This window comes from Chlamydomonas reinhardtii, chromosome 1 (assembly GCF_000002595.2).
Source record: "Chlamydomonas reinhardtii strain CC-503 cw92 mt+ chromosome 1, whole genome shotgun sequence".
In the NCBI taxonomy this organism is placed as follows: domain Eukaryota; kingdom Viridiplantae; phylum Chlorophyta; class Chlorophyceae; order Chlamydomonadales; family Chlamydomonadaceae; genus Chlamydomonas; species Chlamydomonas reinhardtii.
Genome location: NC_057004.1, coordinates 286,259 through 300,803, shown reverse-complemented (window position 1 = coordinate 300,803; position 14,545 = coordinate 286,259). Strand labels below are relative to the sequence as shown.

Sequence of the window (14,545 nt, the reverse complement as noted above, 5' to 3'; positions counted from 1 at the left end):
GGCGGGCGGCTGCCGCGGCCAGAGCCTGTCGCTTGTGGGCACGCTGCTGGCGGAGGCGCTGGCGCGCGGCCCGGGCTCGGGGCTGTGCATCGCCGACTGCAACGCCTACGTGCAGGTGGGGGCGGGAGGGGAGGGGGCCTAGCGACGAAGCCAGTGCCTGCCCACTTCGGGGCCTCGTTCTGTGCAGCTTCGCCTCAACAATGATACCCGAAAACAGCATACTAGCACATATCCCACGCACAAACTAAACACACTCAACGCGCGTTGTTCTGTCTGACACGTGCACTTGCAGGACTCCAAGGCCTTCCCACGCGACCTCATGTTGCTCTCCGCCGCGGCGGGCGGCAGCGCCGCCGCCGCCGGGCCGCCGCCCCAGTCCCTGGCGCTGGCCACCGGCTGCCGCGCTGACGGCCGCCCCCTGCTGGCGCTGTACGCCACCTACGGCTCCATCCTGCCGCAGGCGCTGCTGCAGACCGTGGCGCAGGAGCTGGGCCAGCTGCTGCGCGCCGTCACGCCGGCGGCGGCGGCGGCGCTGGCGCCCGGCGGCGCCATGTCGGACGAGTGGTGAGAGCGGCAGCGGCAGCGGCACTTGGAGCGACATGTGTGTGCCTTGCTGTCTGGCGCTGTGTGGCGCTGTATGTGGTAGTTCATTGCCTTGTGCCGTTGCGGTTGCGGTTGACCTCGGTGGCTGCTCGATGTGGAGCCTCACATGCTGCCCACACGCCCGCCCCGCCACACACAAACACCCACGACCCAAACCGTCCCACCCCGCCCCGCCCCGCTGCCCCCAGGCGCTACCTGCACGACGAGCTGCTGGCGGCCGGGCCCGCCGGCTCCGCACCCACCGGCGTCAGCCGCTCCGCACCGCAGCTCTGCCTGGCGCCGACCACCGCCGTGGCGGGCGCGACCACCGCAGGCACCGCGGCGGCTGCGGCAGGGGTTGCGCCCGCCGCCTCGCAGCAGCGCCTGCAGCCGCAGCCGCGCACGCCGACCGTTAACACAGCGGGCGGCGGCGCCGCCAGTGGTGTTGCCGCGATCGACACGGCCCTCACAGGGCCCTCCGCAGCCGCGGCCATGCCGATGGCGGCGGGTGCCGAGTGTGGCATCGCTGCCGCTGGCGGCGCCGCCGCAGCCACGGCGGCCGGCATGAGTCCAGCCACCGGCCGCGGCGCCGGCGTGCTGGCGGCGGTTGGATCCATGTTCCGCCGGAACGGCAGCACCGCCGCATCGGCGGCGGCGGCGGCGGCAGCGGCAGTGGCGGCGGTGCCGCCGCCAGCTGGCGCACATGGTGCGGCGCCGCCATCTGGGCTGACGGCGGCGGCGGCGGTGCGCAGTGGCGGCGGCGCCATGAGCTCCGCCGGTGCCGACGAGCTGGTCCGCGCCATGAAGGCCGCCGCCACTGCCATGAGCGGCGGCGGCGACGACGACAGCGACCGAGCCCGACTGGCGGCCTTCGTGACCGGCGGCGCCGGCGGCGGCGCCGGCGGCTGTGGGGTTGGGAATGGGGGTGGGAATGGGGGTGGTGTTGGCGGCGCCGTGGCAAGCGGTGGCGTTGCCGGCGGCGGGGCTGGCGCCGGCGCCGTCAGTAGCGCAGCAGCCGGCGTCGCGGACAGCAGCGCTCGCAGCCTGTGTACTGCGGTGGGTGCCGCCGCCATCACCTCGGGCGGCGCCGCCAGCACTGCCGCCACGGGCCGCACCGCCTGCGGCACCGCCGCCAGCAGCGCCCTGGCCACCGGCCGCACCAGCTTCAGCCTGGAGGTGGCGGGCAGTCCGCGGGCGGCGCTGAGGCTGGCGCCGCTCATATCCACGCTGCATGAGCGGCTCAAGACAGCGCAGGTGGGTGCGGTGCCGGTGCGGTGACGGTGGTGGGCGGTGGTGGTTATGGGCGACTGGTGCTGCAGGCCTGTGGGACTGTGGGACTGTGGGACTGTGAGCCTGGCGCTCGCGTGGGTCACGTCTGCATTCCCGTCGTTCCCGAATTGCCGCTGTGTGGCTCGCCTCTGTAAATAAGGACGGCTGTCCCTCACTCACTCGCTCCGCTTCTGCCTTCCCGCCCCTCGCCCTTTTGCCTGTCACCTGTGTCTCCTGCCTCCCGTGTCTCCGCCGCGCCCCCCCCCCCCACACACACACACCCACCCTCCCCACAGGCCGAGCAGCTGACCGCCAGCAGCCGCGCCGCCAGCCGGCTGCAGGACCTGGAGAGCCTGCGCTTCCTGGAGCGGGTGGGCAAGGGCGGCTACGGCTCCGTGTACCGCGGGCTGTACCACGGCGCCGAGGTGGCCATCAAGGTGGGCGGCAGGGGGGGGGGCTGTATATGTGTGTGTGGGGGGGGGGTCGTAGATACCAGCGCAAGCTGAACCAACCCCAATGCAAAAGAGCGAGGGGGGAGGAAGGCACGGGAGGGAGGGGAAGAGGTTTAGCCGTGCATGGCGGGAGGAGGGTTAGGGGGAACGGAGGAGGGGCAGGGAGGTAGTTGGAGGACGAGGAGTTGGGGGATCGATCCAGGCCAATGACAGGACGAAGTGACCAGCTCACATGTAGGGAAGCGCCACCAACATGGCACCGCCACTCACCGCCTGCGCTCCTGTGTCCTGCCCTGCCCTACGCTGTGCTCTCACGCGACCCCCACACAGGTCATTGAGGACCCGGCGGCCGCCACCCTCAACTCAACACCCAGCGCCGCTCCCAAGCAGGCAGCGGCGGCCGCAGCCGCGGTGGCGCCGGACGGCGCCGCTGCAGTGGCCGCCGCCGCCGCCGCCGCCGCCGCCGCCGCCGCGGCCGCCGCGCCCACCCGGCTGCGCGCCAAGCACCTGCATGATGCCATCGAGCTGGTGGCCAGCGTGTCCTTCAACCACCCCAACATGTGAGAGGAAGGGGAGGCACTCTGTGTATTTGTATGTGTGTGTCCATTTGCATGTGTGTGTGTGTGTGTGTGTGTGTTGTGCTATTCCTCTTGTAGCGTTGGTGTGTTGTATCAGCAAGGCATGCCACGAGAACACCCCCGCTTCCCTGTTCCCTCCGCATTTCCCCGCACCCGCAGTGTCCAGCTCATCACCTACTTTGTGGACGTGCGCGCACACGTCAGCCCAGACTGCGATGACGCCGCCAACACCAACATCAACGCCAACAACAACCCGCCGCCAGGCAGCGCGGTCGCCAGCCCCGGCCCCAACGCACGCACACCCCAGGGCATCTACGTCGGCGCAGACGGCCGCGTCAGCAGGGCCGCCAACGGCCAGGCCGGCGCGCCGCCGCCTCCTCAGGATCTGGAATACGTGGAAGACTGCGTGGATCTGGATCTTGAAGCCGAGCAGGTGGACAACACGTACCTCGATGGCGGCGATGGCGGTGACGTGGACCAGGTTGCGGAGGTGGAGGATCTGGTGGGTGACTACGAGGACGAGTACGGCGACGAGTACGGCGATGATGGCGGCGGCGAGTACGGCGGGGGGGCGCCGCCACTGGTGCCGCGGCCGCCCGTACAGCTGGTGCACATGGACAGCGGCGGCTGCGGCGGCGGCAGCGCCGGCGGCGAGGGGCTCGGCGGCGGCGGCGGCTGTGGCGGCAGAGGCGAGGGGCCGCGCGGCGGCGCGGGCGGCACAGGCGCGGGTGCGTGCATGCAACGCCCCTGGTTCACGTGTTGGGGTGGTGGGGGGGGTTGGGGGTTTAGAGGGATGCCGTTTGCGTGTATGGTGAGGGTGGATTGTGGCCCCTCCACATGCGCGTGCCGTGTTTGTGTGTTGCTCAGCCGCTCCTTGTCCCGTGTGTTGTGACCTGCTCGCCCCCGCAGGCGCGGCGCAGCAGGGCGGCAATGAGGCCATTGTTCTGGTCATGGTGGGTGGTGGGTGGCAGGGGGTGGGTGCGGGGGGTGGAGGGCGGACAAGCCCACGCAGCAATGCACACGCCTTCAGATGACGGCTGATGCTGTCCCCTTGATCAGCTGTTTCTGACCGCCCCTCCGTCCCCCCCCACCACACGCACGCGCGCTGCCTGCTCCCCCCAAGATTGTCTACCGTTTACCGCTTCCTGACCTAATCATTGATGTGCTCCCCTCGCAGGAGTTCTGCGACCGCGGCTCCCTGAAGGAGGCCATCACTCAGGGGGCCTTCCTGCTGTGGGGCGGAGACACAGCGGCGGCGGCAGCGGCAGGCGGCAGCCGCCAGCACTCCCCTGCAGCCGGGGGTGCGGCGGGTGCGGGTGCGGGTGCGGTGCTGCCGCCCCACCTGCAGGCGCTGCAGCTGGGCCAGTTCAGCAGCAGCAGTGGGGGGCTGGTGGCGGGCGCGGCGGCCGGCGGCGGCATACGCGGCGGCCCACACAGCCTGGTGCCCTTCAACATGAAGGTCAGCGGGCGGGGGTAGCTGAACTGTGCTGGACTGGTGCATTTGGGCCTGTCCTGTCCTGTCTAGCCGCACCGCCCATCGTCCCCTGCTGCTCTGCGCCCTCCTCCCTATTCTTGTCGAGTTGCCGGCACGTGCGACATGGCACCAACCCCACCGACCCGAACCATCCATCGCCCACCCACCCGCCATCCGCCCCTGAACCGCCCCCCACTGGTTTTACTTGGAAGCGGAAACGCAAAACACGGCTCAAACCCCGAATCCCGTCCCCAACTCCTCTGCCCCCTGCGCCCTAACCCCCACTCCTCCCCACCCCGTCCCAGGCCGTGTACTCGACGCTTCTTGAGATCTCCCTGGCTCTGCGCCACATGCACGGGCTGCACATGGTGCACTGCGACCTCAAGCCGCAGAACGTGCTGCTCAAGTCCAGCCCGCGCGACCCGCGCGGCTTCACAGCCAAGCTGTCCGACTTTGGTCTGGCCAAGATGATGGCGCACGACGAAAACGGCGAGCTGGCCATCGACGAGAGCATCCAGAGCGGGTGAGCGGGCGAGGGGGAGGGGGAGCCGCGCCCACGGGTTGTGCCGCTGCGCTGTCTGAGCGTGTGCTTTGGCGATTGCTTCTAAGCGAGCCGCATGCCGCATGTGTTGAGCCTGGCACCTCTCCCCATCCCTCCTCCCCACGTCTCCTCCCAATCCTCCCTCCTGCTCCTCCCTCCTCCCTAAAACCCTGAAACCCACTCCTCCTCCCCATACCTCCTCCCTCCTCCCTCCTCGCCGCCCGCAGCACCATCACGCACCTGCCGCCCGAGGTGCTTCTGGGCAAGAGGCCGCTGGGGCCCGCAGTTGACGGTGCGTGCCTGCCTGCCTGGGCCCGTGCCTGTGTGTGGGGGCCTGTTTGTGGGCGCCTGCACCCGCGTGCTCCTTGTGCGTGTCTTCCTCGCGTTGTCGCTTCTGCCAGACCCCAGCACCCACCCCATTCCCAATACACCACTACATGGTTGCAAAGCGCCGCAACGACCGACGCCGTGCCGACCTCCTCGTACTGCCCCCCCCCCCCATGCTGACCTCGTCATGCCACGCTGCAGTGTACTCGTTCGGCATCTGCATGTGGCAGATGGTGTGCGGCATGGCGCTGTACGGCGGGCTGGACGTGCGCGGCCTCATCCGGGGCGTGGTGCGGCACGCGCTGAGACCCACCTTCCCAGCCTGGGTGCCGCCCGAGTACAGGTGTGGGGTGGGGGGGAGAGAAGGCTTTTCTCTTATGGTTCCCGATAAGTAGCCAGAGGCACGGGGGACGCAGGGGGCGTGCGCACGGCTGAGAGCAGTTGGCTTCCCATGAGAGGCACGCAGAGCACCCGCCACCTGCCCTGACCACCACCACCACCACCTCCTCTGACCACCACCACCACCACCATCCCCGCCTGCCTCCTGAACACACAGGATGCTGGCGCAGCGCTGCTGGGACTCCGACCCCGCCGCCCGCCCCACCTCCCTGCAGCTGGTGGCCGAGCTCGAGGCACTGCTGGAGGCACTGCCCGGCGGCGGCGGCGGCGGAGTGCCGAGGCGCAGTGGCGACTACTCGCCCCGCAGCGCCGCAGCCAGCCAGAGCGGCATGCGCAGCAGAGGGCCCAGCATGGCGGGCGGCGCCGGGGGTGCGGGCGGCGGCCCGCGCCGCAAGCCGCCGCTCAAGTGCGCCACTGACACCGCAATCAACGGCGGCGGCGGCGGCGGCCAGGGCGGCCGGCCCGGGGCTGCAGGCGGCGGCGGCGGCGGCCGCGCCCGCGCGCCGCCGCCCCGATACTTCTCCTACTACTGCACCTACGCACCTCCCGCCACAGGTCTGTACCAGGCGCAGTCGCCGCCGCCGCCGCACGTGCTGGCAACGGCCAGTGGCTGCGGCGGCACCGGCACGCCGCCGCGGCTGTCACCGGGCCTGTCGGTGGCAGCGCCATCCGTTTCCTTCCCCACAGCCGCCGTGGGCGGGCCGGTGGGGGCCGGCAGCCGCTTCCCCCTGCGCACCATTCCGCCTGCGCCGGTGACCGGAGCACCTGCAGGTGCGGCTGCGGCTGCGGCCGGACAACACGTGGCCGCGGCAGCAGCAGCCGGCGGCGCCGCCAGCGCCGCATACCAGCCGACCTCGCTGTTTGGCAGCCTAATGCTGCCGCTGCCGCTGCCAACGGCTGCAGGCGCTGCCGCCCCGGCTCCGGCCTCGGCCGCCGCTACGGTGTCTACGGCTGCGGAGGTGTCTCTATACTCTCGGCTTGGGCCGCACGGGCTTACAGGCCTACACCACAACCGCCACCACCACCACCACCCACAGCAACAACATCAACAGCAACAACAACAGTACCCATCATTTCCGGCCCGGCAACCCCAGCAACAGCCGGCGAGCCCGATGGCGGCGGCGGCTGCAGTGGCTACTGCCGCTGCCAATGCTGGCGCCGGCAGCGGATCAGGGTAGCGGGTGCATCTGTGCAGCACTGGAGTGGCAGGCTGAGTACCAACAGGACATGGAGACATGACCCACATCACACAAGAGAAGCAAAATCTCTGAAGCAAAATCCGGTTCGAGTTGTGCTGTCGCCATGTTGCATGGGTGACTGCTGTCTGCATGCCTTATTATGAAATGGAAAACATAAATTCTTGGGGCCGCAAGAGCGACCGCGAGAGCGCATTTGCTTGGGGCCAAGTCACCAACGCGTAGCGTGCTTGGGATTTGGTGTGCCACCGCAAGTATTTCAAAGGCAAGTTGCAGGATTCACGCCACTGATTTTGATACAAGAGGGCATTGATAGAGGGCGTTTGCAATGACTGCTGCTACTGCTGCTGCCACTGCAAGGGCCGGCATTTTGCGCCTGATTGCAAAGCAGGACGGCAGGAAGCGCACACTGACGCGGAGCCGGCCGGAACAAGCCATAATTGCGATACGTGCCAGCGGTGTCAGCGGGAGTTTCCGACACACAGCCATGCATGGGAGCGCTCAGGATTACATCATACCAGAGGGGAGATGTACGACTGGCATGTGTGAGCGTATCCGGACCTGTTAGATTTGAATGTTTCCAATTTGGGGGGCCGGGGCCTGCTTATCTTTAACGGGGAAGACCGAGAGACGCGAGGGCCGCTTTCCACGCAGCCGCGCATTAGGGCGGTGGAGTTACGCGCGGTCTGCAAAGCCGTGGGCGAAAGGTGGTCTTGAACAACAAACAAGAGAAGACTTTGCTTGTCGAGGGAGCTAAGAATTACGCAAGCCGGCTCGTGGCTTGTGGGCGCCGCTGAGGGGCGTCTGAAGGCAGTCGACGAGGCGGTGGCGTTGCTGCAACGATTGCGAGAAGAGGCGAGCAGGGGCGACAACAGGAATCTGGGTTGTTGCGAGCCGGTGGTGTGCCGGAGCTATCCGCGTCAGCATTGTTGTGGGCCGAGTAGAGTTACGTTGTCCACAACACGCATATGCACACACACACACACATTTTCGGGCGGCACTCACTGGTGCACGCGCACACAAACGTACACACACACACATGCACACACACGATTGGCCCCATGACCTCATATTTCCGCAAATGCTACGCGTGTGTTGCGTTGTCAGAGTGGTGTGTGTCCGTCAGTCGAAATGCGCTTGTTGCGGCTGTAGGCGTTGGCGCATCGCAAGTCGATGTAAGTCATCTGGCAAAAAGAACACAAGAACCCTTATGTGAAGCGTTTGTTTGAGTGATGGGTGAATGTGCAACCAACAATACGTGCACCCAGAGGAGATTCATGGCGGGAGTCGCGTGTGCCACACATGTGCCTCCTGGAACTTACTTAGGCTTTTACATTTCATTCCAGCATTGTTTCAGGTGCGTGAGAAAGGGCAACCTTTCTCACGGAGGGGCTTTGTGACGGCACTGCGTGGGCGGTGGCGGCAGGTTGGTTGGCGATACTGGTCTGTCATGCGGTCATGTGCCATCTTTTGTATGGGGGCCCTCAGCGTAGTATTAGTATGATCGTCGGCGCTGGTCTGTGTTTGTGCGTGAGTACAGATGCGGCACCGCCCCCAGTTACTAAGTGCGGGGCTGAGCCGTGGGGCATTGCAATGGACCTTGCTGTGTGCCATCCAGTCAGTTGGTACTTCGTTGGTGGGCCGGCGGCACTGGGCGGGAGTGCGCGGAAGGGTAGGTTGGCAGGGCCCCTCCAGGTCTGGCTCGGTTTGGTTTGCTTTATATCCGGCGCAAACGGCGGAGATTGCTGGGGCATGCAGGACTGCTTCGGCAATGCTGTCATGGGTGGGCTTCGGCGTGACCTCGTGAGCGTGTTGGGCGCCCTGTACCGTATTGTCACTGCATGGCTTTGTGGACTGCGCGGCGTGGGGTGCTTCGCGGCAGCCGCGTTTGCCGTGCTTCTGAGACTCGACTGCGTGGGAGGCTGGCAGTTTGCAAGGGCGTGAGCTGTAAAGGCTGGCTGACACAGAGCTTGCTCGGCGGTTCGTTGTGTGGTGTCATCGCAAGCATTTTTGTGGATTACGGTAGTTCGGCTGCGAGCGCTCGTGTTTTGATTTGTGTGTAAAGGTCGGAAGGCTTGAGGGCGCACGGAGGCCGGCCTGTGCTGGGGGCGTCGGCGTCTCATCTCTATTACCAATTGCTTGTTGTTGTGAATGCGTGTGAGGGTGGTGGTAAGTGATGCGGCGGGTTCGCAGCCCAGGTGGGTCGCGGCAGTGGGGCGGTTGGCGGTTGGCGGAGTCTGTGTGGCAGGTCCCGCAGCGGCCGCACCCGGATCCCGGCCGCATGTACAACGTACGCTTGGAACTCGCGCGTGTGCGCTAGTGCTTGAAGGGCAAAACGCGTTACATGTATTTATATGTAAACGGCACACGCGGTCGATGTGAGTACGCAAAGACGCGTGTCAAAGACAGGCGTCGCGCTGCCCGATGCGTGGAATCCGGACGTGCACCCCTGAGAGCTCGTGATGGAACATGGCAAGGGGCAGGAAAGCGTAGTCCCGATGTGTGTGGCTCCCACCCGTGCCCACATAAATGCGTAGCAAGAAGGGACAAGGCATTGGTGCGTCGTTCGCGCGCTGTTACTGTACCGACGGTAGCTGGCAGGTTGTGTCGATGTTTTGCTGACGCGCATTCCTCACGCTCCGGGCGCCCGGCCAAGGCGATAGCACCACACAGACTCAATGCGACGCCACACCGCGCGGATAGCATAGCCGATGCGCACCTGCAGGCAGTCGACCGGCGTCCACGGATGAGCTGTGTAGACGAGCACTAGCGTAATGCAACGGCGTGCAGCAAAACAATGGCCGGGCGACAGTGTGACAAGCAGGGGCAAGAACAAGGCGAAGCAAAGCAGAAGAGGGGCCCGAATGTGTACGACAATTGTGGCGGGCAGGCCGAATGCGGTGCAACACGCCAACAACACAACCGGAGGTGAGGAAGCGTTGCTGATGGTGAGGATAGGTGCTGCGACGTTCGGTAGGGGAGCTGTGGCCGCGCACTAGATGGGAGGAAGTTTCCGAGGTGTTGTTTCCGAGGCATTGTTTGTGGCTGATGTTTGTGGCTGATTAAGAAAGAAGCAGAGTTTCGGCTGTGAGCGGCTGGCGAGGAGAGGCGAGGGCTGTTGCGTTTTGGAAGGCGGGCGGAAGGCCGCACACGCCGGGAGTCGGGCAGGCTGTAGATTTCGCTGAAGCTGCGTTTGAGAAGGGAGCCGAAGGGACAGCTGGGGTGGGACAGCTGGAAGGGACAACTGGAAGGGACGACTGGAAGGGACAGCTGGGAGGGACATCTGGGAGGGGACAGCGGATGTGGGACTGCTGGGGTGGGAAGCTGGGGAGAGGCACGGGACAGCTGGCATGGGACGCTGGGTGGCTGCAGAGGCTGGCAGCGCTGGGGCTGGTACGTAGGTGGGTACTTGGGTACGCGGCTGGATGGAGCCCGGGCTCACGAAGAGCTCCCCGGTGGCATGACAGGAGGCGGCGTCTTAAAAACATCAGCCCTGCGGCACGGGAGCGCGGAGAGGGGACACGCGCACACACACAGGGCAAAACACAGCCAGGACGAAAAACCCGCCAAGGAGCCCGCCCACGCAGCCAACACGCGCCCGCCGCAAACAGGCACTCACACGCGCACACACAACCCACAAGACGGCCGAGAAGCCGGCGATCACGCACCGCACGCCCCACACACGGCCGGCGGGACAGCACACTCCCGAAAAGCAGCGCCCCTAACGCAAACCCAAGAACCCGACCTGCGCCGAACCGACAAGGAAAAAGCCCACACGCGCGCCAAGCCCCAAACTTAGCACCGACCTGTGTCCTCACCGTAAAACTGGAAACCAGAAGCCCAGCACGGGAACACCGGCACGGCCGTCCCCGCACCGCAGAGCGGTTCAGGGCAGCCGGGACCGGCGCCCCACCCCCAATCACCTACTACAAGCCACCGCACCGCTCGGTACCGCCGCTACCGTCGCCCATATCGCCGCTCCACGGCTGTCGTGCTGGCTGAGGCTGACGCTGCTGCGTCACATCTGGGGCTGCTGCTAACAGATGGACATATCGCTGCCGCTGTCAGAGGGGATGGACATGTCGTCGCCTGAGCCGATGTTGTTGTCGCCGTGGCACCAGGCCGCGTGGCCAGCAGGAGGGAAGGGAAGCGGTGGTGCGGGCAGGGCCGGCAGGACGACGGCGGCGGCGACTGGTGGCGCGGGGGCCGGAGGGGGAGGCGGCGGCGGGGCCGCCGGCGGAGGAGGGGGCAGATCCGGGGGCGGCAGGAGGCTGAGGAGCCCGCGTGAGGTCATGGTACCCGGCAGCAGTTGGCGATGCCGACAATAGAAGCGCATGAGGGCCTTGCGGAGGAAGGGGCGCGGGTAGGCGCGCAGATGTAGCCGCCGCAGTGTGCGCCGTGCTGACGTGAGGAAGGTGCCGAGGGTGGTGCAGAGCCGCGCAAGGGTGACGAGGGCGCCGATGACAACGTTGAAGCGCACGTGCCGGGGGATGCAGGAGTAGAACGGGGTGAAGCGGGAGACGCCGAGCTGCGCAAACTTGGGGCTGTCGCGTTTGTCGTACGGCTGTAGGTCGTACACGACGTGCCCGTAGATGTTGCTGCTGTGGGGGGTGATGGCGAAGTTGAGGTAAGGCGTGGCGACGCCGGCGGCGGGTGTGGCGCCGGAGGCCGCCAAGGTGAGGTCGGTGGAGTAGATGCCAGGGATGCCGGCAAGCGATTGGGATTGCAGCAGCAGGTGGGGAAGGAAGGGGTTGCAGCAGCCGAGGAGGTCGTCGGTGTACCGCTGGGTGTCTTGGAACGCCAGTAGCACATCAAGGGCGAGGGAAGCTTCCGCGCACAAGGAGCTGGCGGAGGGCATGAAGACGCGGGTGTAGAGTGCGTGCTGCCAGCGCAACTCATCATAGGCAAGGACCAGGTTGGCAACGTACGAAGCGAAGTTGGCGCCCATGGCGACGCCGCGAATTTGCAGGTAGGGCTGGCCGCGGTAGGAGGTGTAGGCATGCGTAAGCAGGGCGCGCAGCACCGTGCGGAGGACGCCGGGCGTCCACATATAGTATCGGCCGTGAGCGTCGAGACCTCGATGCGGATGGGGAGCAGGCGGGGGGCGCCCGCGGCGGGCGGCGGAGGTGGATTTGGGGCTGGCGCGGGCAAGCCATGCGGCTTCGGTAGGCCACTGGGCTTCGGCTGCACGGTTGTACGGGTAGAACTGGAGGCCGGCGGCTCCATCATGCAGGGTGGAGAGGACGAGGGAGAAGAGGTTGACCAAATGCTCGATGCAGGTAGGAATAGGCAGGTTGGTGAAGAGCCGTTCCACGTCATATGTGCACACGGCCGGCGCGGAGATAGGGCCGGGCAGCTGACATGGCGCGGCAGTCGAGGCGGTGTAGGTGACGGTGGCGATGGGTGGCCCAGGGGCAGGGGGCGGGTACCGGATCGTGCGGCCGAAGGTGAGGGTGCCAGTGTAGGGGCAGGATGTCGCGGGGTCCTCAACAGGCTGCGGCGCGTGCAGGGGGCAGTGCCAGGTGCCCATGCGGTGGGCGGCGCGTGTGCTGATTGCGGGCCGTAAGCATGCGCCGTGGGCGCCGACGAGGCATGTGGCACGGCCGTCGGTGCGAGCGCCGGAGTGATCACACAGGATGAGGCCGTGACCATTGGTGCGGCCGCAGACAGCACAAGGGAAGTCCGGGGCGGGGGGAGTCGGTGCGGGGGTGGTGGCGGCGGGGGGTGTGGGCGTGAAGGTGGTGGTGCCGGCGCCGGGGAGAGGGTTGATCGGCCTGGGGGCGAGGGACGCGTGGCGCAGCAGGCTAGCGGAGACGAAGGGGCCGTTGACGTGCCACGGCCGCAGGGGCAGGCGCGGAAAGAGGGCTGCGTACAGTTTCGGCAGGGTGGCGTCCAGCGTACGGAGGAAGCCGGTGAGGACGACGGCGGCATCGGTGGTGGGGATGGCGGGAGAGGCGGTGATGTAGCGAAAACCGAAGGGGGTCTTGTGGCACTTGCCGGTGCCGTAGTTGACAGGTGGCGGCCGGGCGGCGTGGAAGGGGAGCCCCAGCGGCTGCAGCATAAGCCCGACGGCGGTAAGGCTGGCGGAGTAGTCAGCAGGGGTGGCGACGGCGTAGAAGGGGGATGCTTGCAAGTCGGCGGCGAGCTTGGCATGATATAGGTGGGGGCACACGGCGACAAAGTTGTCCGGGCACTTGTCCATGACCGTGATGATGAGGTTGCGGCGGACGCTGCGGAAGGTGGCGGTGGCGGCGGCGACATCTGCGGCGGATAGCGGAAATGCCGGTGGAGGCGGCGGTGTGGGGGCGGGGTGGAGGAGCATGTCGGCATCGACGGAGGCGGCGGCGGAAGGGTCGACAGTGGCGCGCAGGGCAGCGGCGGCGGCGTTGACCCAAGATGTGGCGGAGTCGGTGGTGATGCGTGCGGCGCGGGCGGCGCGTCGGCAGTATCCGAAGAGTGACTTCCGCAGGTCGTCGGCCAGGGACGTGGGGAGAGGCGCGCTGGGGTCAGGCGGTGGGCGCGTATTGGCTCCCATGGACCAGAGGGCAGCGGCGGCCGGCGTCAAGGCGGGCTGTAGGCGGTGGGTGAAGATGTGGCCGTGGGCAGGGTCGCGGGGAAGGGCGGGGAAGAGATGGCAGGTGCAGGAGGTGGTGGCGCCGGGGTCGCGGCTGGCTTTTGCGGCGTTGCAGAGGAGGTGGCGCAGGGACGGAGGTGCGAGGAAGGTGACGGTGGAGACGGCGGGCATGCGGTCCGGCATGAAGCGGGCAATGCCTGGCGAGGCGAGGAGGGCTCTGGCGTCGGCGGCGCGGAGGTGAGCCTGAAGCGGGGCTGGGAGGCGGAGGACCAGGGGCTGCTTGGGGCGGGCGTCAAGCTGGCGGCGCTGCGCGGCGGCGTGGGCGGCAGTGAGGACCTGGCGAATGGCTGCGATGTCGGCTGGGGTTGCTGTGCGGTGAAGGGAGGATGGGGCCAGGCTGCGCAAAGCGAGAAGCATGCGCTGCAATGAGTTGATGCTGTAGGTGGCCAGGCTGTGGAGGCGGTCGGGCAGGGCGATGCGGCCGGCGCGCATGTGGTGGTGGACAACGGAGATGCGGCGGGCCCAGTTGCGAGAGGCAAAAAGCCGTCGGGGTTGGCCGTCGTCGGGGAGGAGGGCGGGCGGGAGTGGGGGAGGGCCAGTGGCGAAAAGGAAGTCGAGTCCGGTGGGGTTGGCCAGGGCGCGGGCGATGCGCGCGACATTGAGGCCTCTTGCAGCGAAAGCATCAACGGCACGCGTCCACAGGCCTTCAAGGCGGCGCGACCATGCAATCCAGTTGGGGTCGTCCTTGCTGCGGGGGATGCGTTTGGGGGCGACGCTGAGCGGGGTGGCGTACATGGTGTCGGTGCCGTACTGGATGATGTTGCGCAGGATGGGCCGTAGGTGCGGCGTAGCAGCGGTGTGGGCGCCGCGCGCAGCGGCAACATGCCCGCGTAGGCGAGCGGTAAGATTGCCGACGGTGCTGCCGATGTAGACGCGGCTGCGCGGGTCAGCGGCGAAAGTGATGCCATAGATGATGCCGGTGGCGTCAGGCCGAGGCAGTGGAAGGGGTGGATAGTCGAGCACGAGGGGGCGGGGCGCGGGGGAGGTGGCGGGGAGCGCGGCGTGGGGGCTGGGAGTGCAGGCGGTGGAGCTGGGGGTGCTGGGGCTGGGGCTGGCTGTAGGCGCGAGCGTGGGAGCTGCGGCGACGGTGGGG

General features: G+C 67.3%; 2 protein-coding genes across 2 annotated transcripts in view; one reads left to right on the top strand and one right to left on the bottom strand.

Moving 5' to 3' along the window:
• Positions 1-9,798, top strand: part of CHLRE_01g001700v5 (uncharacterized protein) — a 14,006-nt gene extending 4,208 nt beyond the window's left edge. The window contains exons 8-19 of the mRNA XM_043058104.1: positions 1-115; positions 293-564; positions 792-1,836; positions 2,148-2,288; positions 2,634-2,863; positions 3,041-3,609; positions 3,791-3,834; positions 4,059-4,340; positions 4,661-4,878; positions 5,124-5,188; positions 5,425-5,566; positions 5,780-9,798. The exon at positions 1-115 is cut by the window's left edge and continues 166 nt beyond it. Of these exons, the coding sequence (XP_042928018.1) occupies positions 1-115; positions 293-564; positions 792-1,836; positions 2,148-2,288; positions 2,634-2,863; positions 3,041-3,609; positions 3,791-3,834; positions 4,059-4,340; positions 4,661-4,878; positions 5,124-5,188; positions 5,425-5,566; positions 5,780-6,800 (4,144 nt within the window). The 3' untranslated portion in view covers positions 6,801-9,798. The remainder of the gene's footprint in view (positions 116-292; positions 565-791; positions 1,837-2,147; positions 2,289-2,633; positions 2,864-3,040; positions 3,610-3,790; positions 3,835-4,058; positions 4,341-4,660; positions 4,879-5,123; positions 5,189-5,424; positions 5,567-5,779) is intronic.
• Positions 9,799-10,290: 492 nt separating this feature from the next.
• Positions 10,291-14,362, bottom strand: CHLRE_01g001685v5 (uncharacterized protein). The gene is made up of 2 exons (XM_043058103.1): positions 12,064-14,362; positions 10,291-11,793 (listed from the first exon to the last, which is right to left on the bottom strand). The coding sequence occupies exons 1-2, from the start codon at positions 14,185-14,187 to the stop codon at positions 10,855-10,857; spliced, it is 3,063 nt and encodes a 1,020-aa protein (XP_042928017.1). The 5' UTR covers positions 14,188-14,362; the 3' UTR covers positions 10,291-10,854.
• Positions 14,363-14,545: the final 183 nt, after the last annotated feature.

Bases quoted from the DNA above. Each gene is read 5' to 3' on its own strand.
- CHLRE_01g001685v5 (XM_043058103.1), bottom strand. From the start codon at position 14,187: ATGTACGCCACCCCGCTCAGCGTCGCCCCCAAACGCATCCCCCGCAGC. The intron at 11,794-12,063 runs GTCCTCTCCACC...TACCGCGGCCAG, and splicing joins TGGTCAACCTCTTCTCCCTC to CCCTACCTGCAAATTCGCGG.